The sequence below is a fragment of the Budorcas taxicolor genome, chromosome 1, assembly GCF_023091745.1.
Source record: "Budorcas taxicolor isolate Tak-1 chromosome 1, Takin1.1, whole genome shotgun sequence".
NCBI lineage: Eukaryota > Metazoa > Chordata > Mammalia > Artiodactyla > Bovidae > Budorcas > Budorcas taxicolor.
The window spans coordinates 12,805,383-12,825,059 of record NC_068910.1 but is presented as its reverse complement, the minus strand read 5'-3'; the positions used below and the strand labels follow the sequence as shown (position 1 = coordinate 12,825,059).

The window sequence follows — 19,677 nt, the reverse complement described above, 5'->3', positions numbered from 1 at the left end:
GTTAGGAACGACTCTGCACTTGCACTGCAGAGAATACTGGTTCAATCTGTGATTGGGAAACTAAGATCCTGCAAGCCATACAGTGCAGCCAAAAAATAAAATAAATGAAAGGAGTCCTTTGGGCCCAGGGCAGGGCAGGGCCTGGCACCCTCTGCATACCCAGCAAATAAAGGTTAAATGAATTCAGCAGTACTGCTTGAAGGGAGAGTGCAAGAAAGCTCACAAGTGGGAACTATGAACATATCTCCTCTGAATCATTGGAGTGGTATCAGTAAACCAGATCACTAAAATATAAGTAAGTTTAACGCTTTCAGGCTTAAATGCTTTCCTTTTCTTTCAGCGTCTGTGATTTGGGAATTGGAAGGTTGCTATTTAAAAAATGGTTAAATTGGGAGGGGCAATATAAGGTAGGGAATTAAATGGTACAAACTTATTATGTATAAAATAAATAGGATACAACAATAAATTGTACAGCACAGGGAATATAGCCAATATTTTATAGTAACTTTAAATGAAGTACAGTCTATAAAAATATTGAATCACTATGTTGTATACCTGAAACTAATACAATGTTATATCACCTATACTTTAATTTTTTTTTTAATAGTTAAATTTATTTTCTGGTATTTGAGGCCTAGTCCTTAAGGTACAATGCCTGCCTTTTAATAAAAAAAATGTGAACATAAAGGTAGGATTGCTTGATCATCATTTGGTCCTCATATCCTCTTGAATGTAATTTCCCTACCATGTGTGACTGACATGGGGCAAACTAACTTTGAGCAAAGTAATTGCCCCTTTACCTTACATCTGTTTGCTAAGCAAAAAAGGTGAATTTTAAACTATCACCTGAGTCCCTAAAATTTGATTTTTATTACAAATGTAGGTGTATCACCACCTTGGGGATACGAGGTGCATTCTTGGCCTTAATCCTGAGGACATCTTCAGCTTGTTCCATTTCCTATTTTCAGACTCTACCTATCCTTGCTTCTGCAAACTGATTTGGTTGATGGAAAAGAAATTTAGTTATGCTGGTTTGCAAGAGTTTTCTCTCATTGGGTGATTTGATTTGTTTCTCAGTCTGCTCCATCTGGACACAAACATCTGACAGTGGAAGAATTATTTGGAACCTCTTTGTCAAAGGAACAGCCAACAGTTGTGGGTCTGGATTCAGAAGAAGTGGAGAAGCTGCCAGGAGATGCCTCCCAGAAAGAGCCCAACTCATTCCTACCATTTTCCTTTGAGCCTGGAGGGGCCCCCCAGTCGGAAAACCTGGGTGTCCATCCTGCTGCCCACCCCTCAGTCCAGCCCGAAGTCACCACCCCGGTGCTAATCACTCCTGCTTCCATCACTCAGTCCAGTGAAAAGCAGGCCCCCAGCTATGCCATCCCATTGCACTCTGTGCTAAGTCCTAGTCTACCAGCAGAAGCTTCTACTGGACAGGCTCCCCCCAGCCTACCCCGAAAAACCACCATGATGCAAACAGTGAAGACTACACCTAGGCAGAGGTCTCCACTCCTGAGTCAGCCTGTCCCCGAGCTGAGCCACGCCAGCCTGACTGCCAGCCAGAGCCCATTCAGGGCCCCGCTGAGCGTGACAAACACAACCAGTCCGTCTCTCCCAAGTGTTGATCTTCTCCAGAAACTCAGGTTGACCCCGCAGCATGACCAAACACAGACACAGTCACTTGGGAAAGGTGCAGCAGCACCCAGCTTTTCTCCAGCAGCCGGCCAGCTGGCCACCCCTGAGAGCTTCATAGAGCCTTCCCCTACAGCGGCAGCAGCAAGAGCCTCAGCCTCCCTGAGCAACATGGTGCTTGCTCCCCTTCAGGTACCGGCAGGAGATTGGGTGGCTGTAACCTAGTGGGATGAAACTGGATTTTGATTGAGAGGAGGCAGAGTTGTTTAAAGAGACAACCGTTGAGTGTGTAAGGGGCTAGAAGAAAGGAGAGGTGAGAAGCCCTGCAGTGATCAACCAAACCATCGGTAACTGGTGGTGTAACTTAGTTCCACTTCCCAAAATAATTTCAGCTGATAAAAGCTGAGAAATTGTATTTTCCTTCCTGGGTGTGCATTTTAGCGTTTTTTTGTTTGTTTATTTTTGCCTGACACGTCTAGGCGTCCTTATTTGACTCAAGACCATGGATCCAGATTATCCCAAGCTTTGTTCCATCCCCTGCTCCCTCAGTACTCTGACTGAGTGCCTGCCTTGTGCCAGCTGCATTAGGCGTGCCATAAGAGCATCCCACATCTGGAGGTCTGAGGTCAAAGAAAGCTTCCTCAGGAAACTGGCCGTCAGCTGAGATCTGAAGACTCAGTAGAAATTAGCCAGACCTAGAGGTAGGAAGAGTGTGTGAAGGCAAGGAAAATAGCAGGTGCAGAAGCCTAGACACGAGAGGGCATTTGCTGAGCTGTGGTGTGACTGGATCTATGTGTAAAGAAACATGGGGGAGCAGGTACTGGTGATGAGTAAAACTTTGTAAATAGTGTCAAGGAGTTAGAGGTTTGTTCTGAGGGCCCTGGAGAGTCTTTTAAGTGCATGAGCCAAGGGTGGCACGCTGGGAAAGGAGATGACAGAAGGACAACGACCCATCAGGACGGAGGTCGGGGCAATCACCCAGGGTTGAGCAGGTGGGGGCCTGTACTGGGCAGTGTGGACATGTGGATTTATTAAGAAGGAGGATGAGTGGGACTTGGTGGGGTTTGGATATAGGGGTGAAGAAGAGGTTTGTCCCTCAGTAACTTATAAGGTCGGTGAGTTTACAAATGAGGAAATCAGGTCACAGTTGAAGTGACTTGTGCAAGATCACAGAACTGAAAAGGGGGTAGAGCCTTTCAAGGTTTTAGTCTCATGCCCTTTAATAATTACAATCCCCAGCTCTTGAACATTTTACCAAATAATATTAATACTGGCTCTTCTGTATAATATTATCTCTTAGTTAATGGAGTGCTTTGTTCCATTCCGTTAAAATTCTGTACAGAAAAAGAAACCTGGTGTCCTGGTTACATGATTAAATTGTCATATTTGCCGTTTCTGTTTGCAGTATAAGGAGCAGCGAGAATGTTCTGTTTGATAAAACATCCCTGAAATGTGTCTGCTGCCACTAGTCCTGTTGTTCTAGAAATACAGCCTGCAGTCCTGAATACCGCCCCTCTAGATTTGGCCTCTGGGACAGCACCCTGCTGTCCAGCATGCCTCCTGGCAGAGGAAGCTTACAAACATGTTCTTTCTCATTTATGTACCGTATCGAATTTCAGGACCTGGGACTGCACTGAGTCCTAATGTATTTGCTCTGCTACAGGAACTTCTGTGTCTCCCAGGGAATAGGTATAGCATTTATCTGGAAGTGTGTGGCTCTGTGTGAGACTGTTTAGTGCCACCTGTCAGAGTGTGAACCGCCCTATCAGAAGGGTTCATGCTGTCAGGATCTTGCGTCTCTACAGTCTCAACAGCAAAATATGCTTGGTCTGTCCCCACTCTTATAAGAGACCCAGGTTTCAGCTTTTTCTGTAGAGACGTTTTCAAGGCTTTGCACACCCCTTTTCTCCAGTGGAACTGAAGGGGGTTGGGGTCTGTCCTGAAGCTCCTATCCTGCATTGTGACAAATTCTGGTCAGCCACTTCCCTCAGGAATCTGGGAACCAAGTCATGTTTGAACTCCTCCTTACAGCTGCTAACCTAGATTTTTTCCCCAGTAACTAAGAAATCTTTAATGAAAAGTTGCTACATCTGTTCATCTTTTCTGTTTAAACATTGCAGTCTATGCAGCAAAACCAGGATCCTGAAGTTTTTGCCCAGCCTAAGGTGTTATCCAGTGCCATCCCGGTAAGGATCCCCTTTTTCTAAAGAGCATAGTATGTCTTAAGTTCTTCTGCTGAGTGTGAAGTGAAACATTTCAGCTTTCAAACCTAGGCCCCTCTTAAATGTCCCCTCCCACTCCTGCAGACAGAGCTCATTGCTGTGGCCTCTGCAGTCCTCAAGTCATCCGTCCTCAGTGATGTCTTCCCTGAGTGTGTGTATGGGAGGGCAAGGTCGGCCGCGGCAGGGGTGCTCACTCACTCCCTCTGTGTTGTGAACGGGCGACTGCTGAGAGCAAGTCAGCCCCATCCCTGTGGATAGGAGACAGCCTTTGCCCTGGAAGAACTATGGTGTCCCAGTAAACAAGGCAGTGTCACCACCCTGCTCACTGGCTTCCCATTGCCCTGTTGACAGAACCTCCCAGGCCTGCGTGCTCTGTGCCTTGCTGCTTCTCCCCTGCCTCATTTTTTAGAACTTGTCCTCATCCTCCGTTCCCTACCAGCTTTGACAGGCACACTCATCTTTTTCAGTTCCTAAACTTTTAGGTTCCGTTTGCCTTTGAGCCTTAACACCTCTCCTGAAGCCTAAGAGTTTAAAGAAAAGCCACCTTCTGACTGGTCTTAGCAGGTCGTCTTTGTAGCTTGTCCTGCTGTGTGGTGATGGGCTTACCACTTCTTGGTGATCTCTCAGCCCGGTGTTGCACCAAAAATAACCACAGATGGCTCAGAACCCAGAAACCGCACTCTCAAAGCTACGGACAGCTTTGGTTCTTTATAAATGAGGAGGGTGACAGATAGGAGGGAAAAAATACATAGTTTTCTTGTTGAGTGTATCAAAATATGAGAATTAGTAAAAAAAAAAAAAAAAAAAAAATGGGCTTCCCTCACAGCTCAGTTGGTAAAGAATCCGCCTACAATGCGGGAGACCTGGGTTCGATCCCTGGGTTGGAAAGATCCCCTGGAGAAGCGAAAGGCTACCCACTCCAGTATTCTGGCCTGGAGAATTCCATGGACTCTACAAGTCCGTGGAGTCTAAAAGAGTCGGACATGACTGAGCAACTTTCACTTTCAAAAAAAAATATTATTACTCTTTTGTGTATTCTGCTGGTTAGCCATTGTTAGCCCAGAAGTATATCTAAATGAAAGGAGGAGGTAAATGTTAGTTTTATGTTTTTAAAATTGTGTCTTTGATGACTGTGGTGGCATAATAAATACATTGAACACGACTAAAGAAACTAATGCTTCATATAATTTCACATAACTGATGCTTCATATAATTCTTTTTATTGAATTAAAATTTATGTATAATGCAGATTTCTTAAATTGAGTTTTAATACACGTATATCTCTTGGGCAGTGAGAAGTTATGTAACACTTCCATCACCTCAGATAGTTCCTTCACACCCTCCTCCAAGCATTTCTGTGTCCCTCATGGAAAAACTTGACATATTCAACTTATCTCAGGACTGTCCTTACTGTGCCTTATCAGATTCCCTTTCTGTAGTGATGGGGCTTGGCGTCTCATAACAGCTCGAGGCCACCCTTATCATGTAAATGGGCTCCTCATCCTTCAGCGAACAAGCTTCCTAACCAGACATTGCATGCTTAGATGCCGCTTCTGGCCCTTTATCTGAACTCTGAATAGTCAGCGTTGGGCTCTGCTTTCCAGTCTCCTGCTGCTTGTGCTTGTTATCAGCGTCCCCTCCTCTGGGCCTGGCTGCTGGCTCCCACACTCTTTGTTGCAAAATGGCCATTGTTCCCCTGCAGGTGGCAGGCCCCCCTCTGGTTCCGGCAACAACCTCGGCAGTGCCCTCAGTCCTGCTGTCCCCCAGTGTTTTCCAGCAGACAGTTACGAGGTCCTCAGACCTTGAGAGGAAAGCCAGCTCCCCTTCTCCTCTCACTGTTGGGACGACAGAAAATCAGAGAAAGCCTTCCATTATCCTCAGCAAGTCTCAGCTCCAGGATACATTAATACATCTAATCAAGGTATGTAAAATATTGGTTGAGTCTTTGGATTTTCAGTCTGTAAAAAAATAATTGTATGATTCTTTAAAAAGTCAATTCATAAAGAAAATCCAAGGCCAGCTAGGATCAGTGTTTCTCTCTCCCTATGGGAAAATTCTCGAAGTGGAAAAATAGATCTGTGTGAATTTCAAAATATTCCTCATGATTGTCTCTGGGTGGTGGGATTCTTGGCATAATTAGTTATACAGAGCATGTATATAACTTCTTCCTAAGCTGTTACCATGACAGTAAGCTCTAAGGAGGTAACCGTGACCTGACCATCTCTTCCAGAATGATCCCAGCTTCCTCAGCACACTTCATGAAGCCTACTTACAGGTTCTGACCAAGAACAGAGACAGCCACAACCTATGACTAGAGCAGAGTAATCCTGAAGGCAGGATGTCGACCTCAGAAGCAAGCAGGCCTCATCATGGAAACTTCTAAACGGAACATTGAGCTTTGAGAATTCTAAAACTGAGCCTATGAGAAAGAGACTCGTTGCTTAAGAATGTTTTCCAAGTGACGTTCTCAGTGATAATGGAGGTTTCACTGTGAAGCATCACCAGCAGACCTTTGTTTTGGGGGGGAAAAAAAAAGAGACCGTTGTGTTCAGTTGTGTGGGTGTGGGTGTTTTCATCAGCTTTAAACAAGTTTGTGAAATAAGGAATCTGATTTTCAGCTCACTTTCGTATTCAAGGTCTTAGGGAAAAGAGGTCACCAGCCCTGCGGCAGTCAGCCCAGCCCATACCCCCATTCCCCTCTCGCACTTCCATCTAAAAACTTAAGCCTTGGGCTGGTAGTCAAGTTCTGAACAGAGCAGAAGTCAGCTCTGTGCAAAGTAGCTTCGCGTTTTAAGGGTCAGAGGTTAAGCTGGCAGATTAGGACTGGTTTGTTCAAGTGAAGTGTATTTTATACGAATGCCCCTTTTGGGCCTTAAAAGTTCTGAAGTTTATTCACTTGTTCTGATTTTAAGTGTCCCCGGTGATGCCACGCAGAGGGCTTCCACTGTGAGGATATGTTTGAATAGGGCCCTGCCGGCCCTGTGCTGAGGTGGGAGCAGGCGTGGCACACCTTTGAAGTAAAGACTGGGACTGGTGAGACCCAAATTCTATCAGGAATCTTCACTTTCAGTTAAACTCTCCAGTGGTTTTGAAAATGTTAAGCTTGTGTGTGAATCATAGCCTTATTTTCCTTTTCTGTCTAAACACAGTGAGAAGTCATTGTTCATTGTTTCCCTTAACACTTTGACAAAAGGACCAGTGGACCAATCTGACAAAGCCATTCTGGTTCCGTTCCTCAAGTCTACTGAGAATAGTTTTAAAGCTATGCAGAAAAGGGAACTGTTATTCACACTGCCCTTACTTTATTATAGAATATGGAATTAAAAACCAAGTGTGATATTCGGAACTTTACCAGTGTATTCTTAGGCTGTGAGCCCTTCTGCAGCCCAAGTCTGAAAATAGGTAAAGATGCTTTGTTATGCTGCTATTGATCTGCCATGATTTATATTTATTCTTTTATGGCATGTAATGGTGATTAGTAATATTTTAATGTAGATTTGATTTATTTCAGCAATAGTAATTTTAAGATATTCTTTGAATGAATGAAAGTGTCTTCGTTTCTATGATACAGGTCATTTTGTAGTATTTAACCAGTTAAAATGCACTGCTTACTTTTCTGAGCACTATTTAATGACGGGGTAAAAACCCAATTGGCTCAACCAGCTAGCTTAAGGATTAGCTGTGAATAATGCTGACAGATATGATGGTTCCTTGGGAACAATCATTTAAGCTTTAATGGTAACTCAATCATAAATCCATAGGTTTTTTTTCTTTTAGCTGAGATTTTTAGAAAATTAATTGTGAATTACATACTTGTTTTAGTTTGTGCTTAAGTTGTTTTCTATTTTTTGTTTTTTTAGCATAAAGAATACCTTGATTGGCTTTTGTTAATCTAAACATGCTTCCTGGGCAACTTTTCTGCTTCCAAATTTAGTGTCTTCTCTTGTGTCTACCTATTATTTGTGAATTGTGCAGAAGTCAGGGAAGCTTCTAAGTTCTCATACTCAATTAGGAATTAGGAATAGTTTGTTTTCAAAAGTAGTGTGTAAATTCAGCAACCAAAAATGAATTGCTTGTGCATCACCCAGGAGAGAGAAAGTTACAGTAAGGTGTGAAATGTTGCTGACCCCAGGAGGTGGTGTCCAGGGCGCCCCCGTGACTGTTCTCCGAAGACAGTTGCCCTGGCAGGCTAGCATGCATCCCAGGTGTAAGTCTCTGTGGGCTTTGGAAAGCGGAAGAATCGAGGGGTTCTTGTTATGATAGACGTTTGAGTTGAAATGATGCTTTGAGTCGGGTCAATATTACACGACAGTTGAGAGACAGTTCTGAAGAGGGTCTGTAATCAAATCTGTTCGTTTTCACCCTTTAATTCAAGGAATGAATAGGACAGACAGTAGAGAATCTGGGATGAGGTTTCCTTAGTGTGAAAGTAAACTTTTAAGTGCCCAAGTCGTGGAGACTTGAAAAGGGTAAGCCTGTTTCAACTCCCAAATTTATGTATTCAAAGCGTTCTGAAAATTCAGAAGCCAGAGGTTCACTGCCATGAGAACCAGGAAGTTCAGGCCAGGATGAGTCAGTAGAGAAGTCGGGCCAAGCCTGAACAGTGGCAGTTGGATGACCCTGGGCTGAAAGTCACAGTTCGGTTGCCTTACCCCTCATTCAGACTTCTGTCCAGAACCTCATGCTAGTTTAGGTTGCATGTTTACATTGCTGCAGTAACTTTACTGGAATCTTAAGTTTTAAACCTTAGTTGAGTCCAAATGGACACCAAAACAGAGACACTTCTTGCTAGGTTTGCAGAACTCCAGGTGCCCTGCACTTAGGTCACCGTGTCTGTCTGTAGAGCCCCTCACCTGAGTGGGCGGCCCTGCTCTTCTTTTCTTGCAGTTACTGTGGTGTCTTTGAGTGGACTCCCACCTCCCAAACAGCCTCGTTCCTTTAAGGCAGAAGCTCCTCCTCATTGTGCATCTCCCCCCAGGTTGGTAAGGTGTGACTTGGAATCCCATGTTGTCCAGTGACTGTCAGCTCCAGGAGAAGCATTCGTGACATCTGCATGTGAATATGAATGTCCATGGCTTACTTAGGAAGGCTTTTGGGAGCTTGGTTTTGTTAAGAGCCCAAGTTGACCTGGGTACTTCTCTACCAGAGGAGGCACAGGCTTAGTTGAGAATAGGACCCGATTTTGCATGTCAAGAATTGTTCTTTTTCCACCTGTGTGTTCTTGTAAAAAATCTTAAACCCCATCAGATCTACTAGGTAAATATTTTTTAACCATGCAGCTTTATTACTCTCCTCCCCAAAGAATGTAGTTTGACATTTTTCTCATTTTGGTAGTAGAGGCCATAACTGCCATTGTATTACTAATAATGCAACATGAAATTGAAGGTGCCTAACTGCTTAAAAAACAAAATCAGCCATCATACTGTAACTCTGAGCAAAATGAAACACAGAGGAATGAGAGGCGGCACAGGCACGGGTAGGCTCAGTCCATGTGAGTGAAAACGAGTCACAGGGACATGTGTCCTGCATTCTTGCTGCACGTTTGCTGCTGCTGAGCACATGTTTCTTTCTTACCTGTCTTTGGTTTTCTTCAGTTGTATTCAAAGGGCCTGCTGGAACCAGTAGCGCCCTGCGTTTTCAGGTGTCTAAAATGTTAAGATCTGAAAGAAGTAAAGCAACTTACACTGAGCTCTTCAAAAGCTGTGCTTGAGAACATTTCCCTGAGTGGGCCGGGGCCTCCAGGAGCCTGTTTTTTTTCAGCAAGAGAGACATGTGCAATGTTTCACTTGGCTTTGTGTGTGACATCTTCATTTGAAATGCTCTGATGCAATACCGTTCACTTTGAAAGGGGGAAATGCAGAGTTGTATTTCCCTTTTATCTGTGTGATTCCTTCAGAAACGTGTTTTTAAAATATATGTTCTCAGTGGGTTTTTATTCTGTATTCCTGCTTTGGCCATGTGGCTCTCATGACCTTCAGTGTACCAGAGTTTCATTGCCCTGAATGTGGCCATGAGAAGCTCTGGGACTGGCAAGATTTTTGTTCCATGAGCGCAATGCAGCATCATCAACAGTTTTAATGGTATGGATTTTATACCATCTGTGTATGTTTGCAAATATTAAGTTATTACCTGTTTTCAGATGAGCATTTTTCATCCTAAATTTTATATGTTTGCAAATATATTTTTTTAATAAAAGTTCAAAACCAAGTTTTAGCACCTACTCAATTTTAATTGTGTTTTTATTGAACTTAAAGACATAGGAACTTTTGGATGAGTTGCTACACTGCGCTAGAGCCTCCTACTGCTGAGAGGGAGTGGGGTGAGAGAACAAAACAAATCCATTTATTCCTAGAAGGTTTCCCCAGATAGAGGGAACAGGTCTAATCAGGACAAGAAATAGTCTTTTATAGAGGACTTTTATCTTCTGAGTCACTTCTCAGATTCACTCAATTCATGTGCCTGGTGTCTAGGTTGATAAGGAAAGAGGGAGAGAAGAAAATAAACTGTGATTGTTATGGGAAATAGGGAAAAGGGTAGAAAAGTGTTAATCATGTAAGTCCCTGATAACTGTTCACATTAAGTATTGGGTTGGCCAAAAAGTTCATTTGTGTTTTTCCATAACACCTTACAGAAAAAACCTGAATAAACGTTTTGGCCAACCCAGTGCGTTTCCAAATGAAATTCTCCCTAAAATGTTTGCTTTACCTGCCTGCTTTCATAGAGCAGAGCGTATGCTTAAACCTTGCTTTATGACTTTTATACACACACTCAGTCACCACTACTGCATGCTCATTCAACACATAAACATTGCGACTATTTTCTTGATCTTCACAATAACCCATTTTAGAGAGAAGGGAGTTGAAGCCAAGAGTGACAAGGATGTGCCAAAGCCTGCTGCTTATTAAGCCAGCACTGAGTTAAGGACCTGAAGCCATGCAGACTGGAGGGCTGGTCTAGAATTCCTTTCTTGATTCCATTGTCTCCATGATAAATTATTCTAGATTGCTCTTGCTGGGGCTTTTATGTTTGTCAGAGCTACAGGAAGCAGCCTGTCTCTCCTGGATGAGCAGCTGGAAATCCAGCCATGGGGTTTCCTCTAAGGATGAAGCAGGGTTCTTGGAAAGCAGAAGAGAAGAGCAGCAAGAAACAGTCACTAAATCAAGCAAACCCTGGAGCCCAGCCTGCATTCCCTCTTTCAGACAGTGCATTTGAGGGTCTCTGTTATCTGTAATGGGAAGAAGTCAACAGGTTTCTAAAGGGCTTAAATCCATTCACGATCCTCACTCTCCTAGAGTTTGCCGCCATACTCAACGCAAATAGAACTCATGACATAAGCCTCCCACCTGGCTGGAGGATGGGGTTTCCACACATCACTTCAGGCAAATAAATATGGATGGCTGATAAGAGATATGTTATGCCCAACTGGTAGAATGGCTCAGAAGGAGGTGATAATGAGAGCAACATGACAGTCACATCATGTTTCACAAACATTTCTTTCAGTTAAGTTGGAATAAATTTGAAATACAGTCCTGTGAGTAATCATAACCAACATTTGTTGTGTGCTGTGTGATTGTGTGCATTATTTGTTTATCTTCCCCACATCTCTGGGAGGAGGAGGCCATTCAAAGTGCAGCCTCCAGAAAGGGCTCGAAGCACACCAGCTTCTGTCATCCTGAGAAGGGGAAGAAGGGGTACAGGCTCTGGTTAGACTGATGTCAGCCCGTCCATCTGAAAAGAGCTCCAAAACGTGGAGCCAAGAAGGCAGCCACACTCCATAGGAACTGGTGTCTTTGTACCCAGGTCCCTGCCACTCCAAGAAGATGAGTCTGGCACTGCTTGAGCCCTGCCAGAGCTCTAGAGACACCCCCAGCAAGCCACACGCCATTTTCTGTGGAGTTTCTCACAGTGTTGGCAATGGGGCCCTGGCTTCTGAAGCAAGTACAAAATCTGGATCCCTACACATTTTGTGACCCAAACCCCGTTTATTGTTTCTATATCTGGCATCTGAGTTGATGCTTTCCTATTGCGGTGTTGCGGTGCTGGAGAAGACTTGAGAGTCCCTTGGACTGCAAGGAGATCAGAGCAGTCAATTCTAAAGGAAATCAATCCTGAATATTAATTGCAAGGACTTGATGCTGAAGCTGAAGCTCCAATACTGTGGCCACCTGATGGGAAGAGCCGACTCATTGGAAAAGACCCTGATGCTGGGAAAGATCGAGGCAGGAAGAGAAGGGGACAACAGAGGATGAGATGGTTGGATGGCATCACCGACTGGATGGACATGAGTTTGAGCAAGCTCCAGGAGATGGTGAAAGACAGGAAAGCCTGGCATGCTGCAGTCCATGGGGTCACAAAGACTCAGACATGACTGAGCAATTGAACAACAATATCTGAGGTGTCCCTACCCCCAGAGGTTAGCCCTCCAGCCTCTCAGGCTAACATCCTCTCCTGTCCTGCTGGCACCCAGAGGCTTCCTTGACTTCCACTTGACCCCTTACCCTGACAGGCCCTCCGATGGGAAAGGGGGCTCCAGGAATAGTGCTGGCAACGCCAGTTACCTTGTCTGCACCACGGGCTGTGTGCACCCCAGCAGGCACCTCACCCCATTTTAAACAAATATTTTGTCATTTCACCTTTACCATTTTTAAAAAGTATTTGTTTGCTTAATTTGTTTCTTTGACTTGTGCCAGGTCTTGGTTGCGGCATGTGGGATCCAGCTCCCTGACTGGGGATCAAACCCAGGCCCCTTGCTTTGGGAGCACAGATTCCCAGCCACTAGACCACCAGGGAAGTCCCTCACTTTTATACCATTTGGACCCAGAATTCACAGAGAATGTAACCTAGGCCTACATAATTTTTAAATTAATATCTTAATTGTAATACAAAGGAGAAGTTTTAAAGTCATTTATAATCAGATGTTCTATATTAAATAAGTAAATGCTCGGGCATGACTACACAAATTCTCAGAATGCCCCCAGAAATTGGAGCCCTGGCCTTCATTCTGACACTTCCTCTCCCTGACAAAAGACAGCGGCTCTCCCATAGCGGGCCTGCCCAAGGCCGACACACCTGGGCGCCTGCTCCGCCACCCCTCCACTGCCCACTCTGTCTCCCTGGGCTCCTGCCCAAAAGGAGACTGAGGAGCTGTTTGCGCTTCAGCCCAAGATGGTGAGGTTATTAACGCCTCCCAGGGATTTAGCACCCTTAACTGATGGACCAGTGCAATGGCTGATGGCTCAACCTCAGAGGAAGTTAAGAGGGAAGATGGGACAGACACACACATACACACACACACCCTATTTGTTGGTCCCCATCTGACCCTCGGGGCTGCAGGTAAGAGCTATTCTGTCTCAAACACAGTGCTGGACAACACATGCACACACGCCTGCCCTGTCCCCTTAGACTGTGGCTCCGTAGCAAACTGCGAACTGGGGAGCCTCTCTGTACCCACAATGTGGCACAGAGCAGGGATGCCAGGAGCTGTGGAACAGAGTGACTTTCACCCTCCTGACCACCTGGGGGATGCAGATGAGGGAACTGGCCATTGAGTGATCGGCCAAACACCATCCGTCCAAGTTCACCCAGCTAGAGGGCAGCAGAGGCAAGAGTTGAAGTAGACTTACGCCCACCACCTCTCTCTGGGTTTGTGGACCATGGAGAGAGGCTTCGGGTCCCCGGAGAATTTTGGAGCACATTTGGAAGTGACAGCAGCCTTGCTCCCAGTCCCCTTCTGTTATTCCTCACTCACAGGTTTAGTTCTCAGAGGGCTTTCTCAGCCCTAAGCCAGAGAGGGTGAGAAAATGGGAGAGTGGATTAGAGGCATCCTGCCAAGACACCGGCCAAGCAGGAAAGCCAAGGCCCAGATCGGCAATGATTTTATTGTCTCAATCCCCATCACCCATGCCAGCTTGACACAGGTACAGTTTGGGGGCAAATTGGCTGTCGGTGATCACCTCCTCCTTAGAGCCTTCCCTGATCTGCAGCCTCAGGAGGCAATTCTTTGTGTAGATCACAGGGACAGAGCCGCATGGCCCCCACTGACCTCTGACCTGTGAGCTGAGAACTGATACAGGATTGTCTTTTCCAAATATCTAGCACAATACCTCCACACAGGCCTTGGCAAATGCAACAAACAAATAAATTCATGAGTGAATCAAAATGTCATTTGAGGCCTCATCAAAGAAGGAAATAGCAACCCACTCCAGTATTCTTGCCTGGAGAATCCCATGGTCGGAGGAGCCTGGTAGGCTACAGTCCACGGGGTTGTAAAGAGTGGAACACTACTGAGCGACTTCACTTTCACTTTCTTTCAAAGTCACCAGAAAGAAGGCTGACTAGATGTCGTTGCTAATTCTGAGGGTGGGGTGGGGAGAGAAAAACCATTATGTTGTAATCTGAGTGGTGGAGCCTGGGCACCTCCCCTGGGTGAGGAGCAGCCAACTCGGGCATGGGACTTCCTATAACTGCTGACTGCTTTTCCCAGCCAAGCACTCCTACGGCTTAATGTTTCCTAGGAGGAGTTATGTGGCTCTGAACAGGGAAATGATCCCTCTCCATGCCTTTCTCCAGAGTCCTCACCTAAAAAACTACCACTTCAGCTATTCAATAACTGCCCAGGAGGAAATCCACTTAATCTCACCACAACAAAACAAAAACAGTCATCTGTAATATCCACTGGAACAAAAGCCACCCCTGCTGCCCAGCTTGCTCAGGCAAACAGGAGCAATGAGACCAAGGCACAAGGTGACATCTCTCCCCACTCCATGCTTCAGGCCACGCCAGCTGTCCCAGAAGTGCCCCGATTGTCAATAGCACTATTGGAGCCCAGCCTAGCACGGTGCCCCCAGACAGGAGCTGATGAGGGTTGACTCCTTGCTCCCAACGCAGGGGAGGTGCCCAGGCTCCGCTACTCAGATTACAAGCTGCAGTGACTAGGCACTTTTCTTTTGTGTGCAAGAGAAGCAGGCCTGGCTTGGCTGGGCTCCAGCCTGGTGCTCACCTGTTAGGAATGGCAGGTGCCTTCAGCCCTGGCCTTTGGTGGTGACTCAGAGGGTCAACCACTCAATTTGGTCCTGAGATTGGCCAAGGACACACGGTGAAAACCAGAAGAAAAAAAAAAAGTCCTCCTGGAATCTAGTGCTGCTGCTGCTGCTAAGTCGCTTCAGTTGTGTCCGACTCTGTGCGACCCCATGGACTGCAGCCTACCAGGCTCCTCCGTCCATAGGATTTTCCAGGCTAGGTGTTCTGAAAGCACACATATTGTTTGTTACAGTGCAAATGCCAAAAGCAGTGTCCAGACAAGGGGGGCCAGTGGATAACCTTCCTCTGCCCAGTGATAATCCTGGGGGTGAAAAGCACGTGGACTCTGGAAAAGAATTTAAGATGCACAGTGATGTAAACCAGAGGGGTCATGACCTTGTTTGAAATATTTATATTCATGGAGAAAAAGAAAAAGACTGAAAGGAAATAACCAAAATGTTGTCCTTGGTAACCTTGGATGGTGGGATTATGGGGGATGAAGTTTTCCTCTTTGTGTATCAGAGTTCAAGCAGAGAAGCAGGAACTGTCTATATTAAGAGATTTGGTACAAGGAATTGAATTGCTCTATGGCAGGGAGGGTGGGGAGTGGCTGATCAGGTAAGTCACAAATTGCAGGGCAACCTGTCAGAAAGTGCAGGCTAGACCCTGCACTCAGGGTCAGGTGGAACTGCCATTGAAGGAGTTTTTCTTCTTCAGCCTTTCAACCAACTGAATCAGATATTCTAGATAACCACCCAGGTTATCTAGAAGAATCTCTTTTACTTAAAATCAACTGACTATGGAATTTAATCACATCTATAAGATATCTTCAGAGCAGCACTTAGGTTAGTGTTTAATTGAATAATTGGGGACTACAGCATAGCTGAATGACATAAAACAGACCATCACAATATTTTTGTTATATTCTCATATTTTCTGCAAGGGACATGTGTCGTTACTTGTATGATTTTTTTTTTTTAAAGCAGTAAATGAAATAAATAAATAAAAAATAAAAAAGCAGTAAATGACAAAACCACCATGAGATACCACTTTGCACCTACAAGGCTGATTAAAATAAAAAAGACAAGATAATAACAAGGATTGACAAGAATGTGCAGAAATCAGAACTGGCAGCCATTGCTGGTGAAATTATATAATGGTGCAATCACTTTGGAAAACAGTGTGTTCTGCAGTGTATACCCAAGGATATATATATATACCTGGTTCCCTTTCCCCACCACTGCCTTCCTATCACGGAGAAGGCAATGGCACCCCACTCCAGTGCTCTTGCCTGGAAAATCCCATGGACAGAGGAGCCTGGTAAGCTGCAGTCCACGGGGTCGCTGAGGGTCGGGCACGACTGAACGACTTCACTTTCACTTTTCACTTTCATGCACTGGAGAAGGAAATGGCAACCCACTCCAATGTTCTTGCCTGGAGAATCCCAGGGACGGGGGAGCCTGGTGAGCTGCCGTCTATGGGGTCGCACAGAGTTGGACATGACTGAAGCGACTTAGCAGCAGCAGCAGTCTTACTATCATGGGGCGCCCGCCCAGTGCCCACGTCCCAGAGTTTGCATGTGTCCTGGAGAAAACCATCTACAAAAGTCATCTCAGAATTCTCTCAGAGGGTACAGTCTCCAATCACTCCTGCTGCCTACATACCACTACCAGAGAGAGCTTACAGTCCTGTTAAAATGAAGGCAGGTTCCCACCCTTGAATGTGCTTCCCCTAGGCAAAGAAAGGGAAAACAAGAATACACCTCTGTTGTAAGAATGAGCCCATTTTACAGATGTGAGGGATCCATCCAAGGCTATGGGGGCCTTGGATTCCCTCCCTCCACCCTCTCCCCCAGGCACAGTCTAGGGCAGATGTACTAAGAGGCAGAAGTACCAGAGTCACAGAACCAGACTTGCTGGGAGCTCTTTGCCAAATATGTATCAAGGGCTTTAGAATGGTTTCCACCTTCTGACTTAGAAGTTTCCTAGTTGAGAACTCCCAGTTCAGAGCTAAGCTGCCAGGACAAGGATTTAGGTACCACATGTCAACTGCAGGGTAATATATCCTGGTGAAAACCTGGAAGCACTCCAAATACCTATCACTAAGGGATGGTTCACAGCTAATCAATATGATGTCTTTGAAGCATTTGAGAATGCTAATGGGAGAATGTAAAAGAAAATGGTAAGTTTTATATGATCTTGACAAAATTAAAAAAAAAAAAGTAAACACCTATTGAGGGGATGCCCAGTTCTACTCTCTAGCCCCTCTCCCTAACCCTTGACCCTCTTCTATTCTCTACATAACGACTGTAATAAATCAATATTTGTCAAATGAGTGACCAGTGGTTAGGACTCCCAGCGTCCACTGCAGAGGACACGGGTTCGATTCCTGGTTGAAGAACTAAGATCCTACATGCATCATGATGTGGCAAAAAAAAATCTCAAATGAACAAATGACTTAACAATGGTCCCCTTTGAGTGGAATTATGTGCAATTTTAGTTTACTTTTAAATTTTCTATACCTTCCAGGTTTTTACAATGAGCATGCTTTCCTGTGTAGGGGGGGAACGTGTTTTAAAAAACAAGAACAATAACAAAAGTCCAATCAGAGAAGTCAGAGGTTCTGTGAGTTAACTGTGTGAGAGCTCACATTCCTGGGGGCATCATTATCAAAAGAAGCATTTCACCAAGAATGCCTCTGGAAGGAAATCTGGGGCTAAGAGGAGAGATGGGCACTTCCCTGGTGGTCCAGTGGCTAAGACTCTTGAGTTCCCAGTGCAGGGGGCCCAGGTTCGATCCCTGGTAGGAAGCTAGATCCGCATGCTACAACTACGACCCAGAGCAGCCAAATAAATAAATAAAATTAAAAAAAAAGAGGAGAGATGGATTTATTAAAGCTCGGTTCTTCATCAACCTACACTCTTGTTAGAGAGTGTCCAAGAATGGGTCCTCTGCAGGGCGTTAGGGAACACCAGGCTGGATTCACAAACACACACTCACTCACACAGGAATCACCTCAGGCCCCCACAGGCCTTCAGCCCTGGATGTGAATCAAAGAAAGTGTCCTGAAGACCCGGACTGGCTTGTTGGCTCCACTGCAAGCTCAGTGCTGGCTTGGGCCCCCAGTGCCAGCCCAGGCCTGCCCCAGGAGCATGCACATAGACCAGAGCTGCCAAAGTGATGCCCAGTGCTGTCACTCAGGAACACAGCTGCTCAGGGCCTGTTCACGCCTCACTGGTGTCCACTCAGGGGACATGCAGGAGCACATCAGGATAGCTCTGCCCTGCCTTTCATGCAGACAGCTGGGCAAGGGCAGGAGGGGCCCCCACTGGTGAGCACCCCCACCGCCTGGAGGTTTGCTCCCAACTCAAAAACATCCAGGGCAATGGCCTGGCTTATGAAACACAGAAGCAGCTTTACATAATCAGAAGAAATGATGAGAAAAAGCACATTCATAAAAGAGCATCTCCCAATCGACAGTAATTTTTTCAAGACAGAATTTCGTTTTGCTGGATGGGTTTTTTTTTTTTTGAGGAGGGGTGGATTATAAAAGTCAACAGTGTTCACTAAGTTCCAACCAAAGAAAAATTCATAGAAACCAAATACTCTTGTTGAAATGAAGAGAAAAATTAACCAGTGGGTTTTTCTGGCACATTTATGGCTGCAGGATAATTATCCAGCTTCCATGGGTGGAAATTATAGCTTTTACCATAAGGTCCCAATTCCTCCAAAGTCCCCCGTGACTTGGAGTGCATCCTTGCAGCGTCTGCTTTGCCCAGGCACACTTATGAACATGCATGTGCATGAGAACACACGCATGCGTGTGCACGCGTTCGTTTATTTTTGACAGAAATAGGATCACACTCTACAGGCTGTTCTGTACCTTGCTTTAGTCCATTTACAACATGGCACAGACATCTCCCCACCATCACTGATCTTTCAGTGCTTCACTCAGCCCCATGGGGCAACCAACAAGGCACTGGACTCAGGTCTCCCTGGTGTTTTCCTTTGGAGAGTTGGCAGAACACCAAAACAGAACTGCCTGAGGGTCTTCGTAGAAATGCAGAGTCCTAGGCCCTGCCCCATAGGGCTTCCCTGGTGGCTCAGTGGTGTTTCAGTCCCTGGGTTGGGAAGATCCCCTGGAGAAGGAAATGCAACCAACCCCAGTATACTGGCCTGGGAAATCCCATGGACAGAGGAACCTGGTGGGCTGGTCCACGGTGTCGTAAAGAGTCAGACTCGACTTAGTGACTAAACAACAGCAAGCAATCCTTCGCCAGAGATTCTGATTCCGGAGGTTAGATGTGACCAGGGATTTGTATGTAGAATGACTGCTTCAGGAAGACACAGAGTGTACGAAGGTTTCAAAGCTATGTCCTTTCTTATCAGACTGAGGGCAGAGGCACGTGTCTGGTCTCTGATGTGGCATACCCTTGGGGCTATCTCACTCTGATCTAGCCTGCAGCCCTTGCCAGCTTTGTGGCCAAACTTGGGTGGGCAGACCTCCATGGTTTGGGCCAGCAGGAGCCAAGGGCCATGGGATGCACTGGGCTTAGGGTCTGGCTGCGCATCTGGGCACCAGGCCAGCAGCGGAACGGCCGAGGAGCAACTGAGCTGGGGTGCAGGACTCACTCACACTCAATCTATTGCTCCTCATGACCCAGAGCTCTGAGTGTGGGCCATGCAAAAGACAAGAGGGCACACAGGTGAGCAAGGCCTGGCCACTTGCCTCCCACAGATCTGATACAGCCTCCTTCTCGGCCACTGATGTAAAGGGATCCCTTTCTCTGTCTTCGATAATG

The 19,677-nt window shown here is 45.7% G+C and overlaps 1 protein-coding gene across 1 annotated transcript in view; it reads left to right on the top strand.

Annotated features, from left to right (window-relative positions):
* DCP1A (decapping mRNA 1A) overlaps positions 1-10,066 on the top strand; it is a 42,254-nt gene extending 32,188 nt beyond the window's left edge. The window contains exons 7-10 of the mRNA XM_052639216.1: positions 1,078-1,827; positions 3,756-3,821; positions 5,560-5,778; positions 6,088-10,066. Of these exons, the coding sequence (XP_052495176.1) occupies positions 1,078-1,827; positions 3,756-3,821; positions 5,560-5,778; positions 6,088-6,168 (1,116 nt within the window). The 3' untranslated portion in view covers positions 6,169-10,066. The remainder of the gene's footprint in view (positions 1-1,077; positions 1,828-3,755; positions 3,822-5,559; positions 5,779-6,087) is intronic.
* Positions 10,067-19,677: the final 9,611 nt, after the last annotated feature.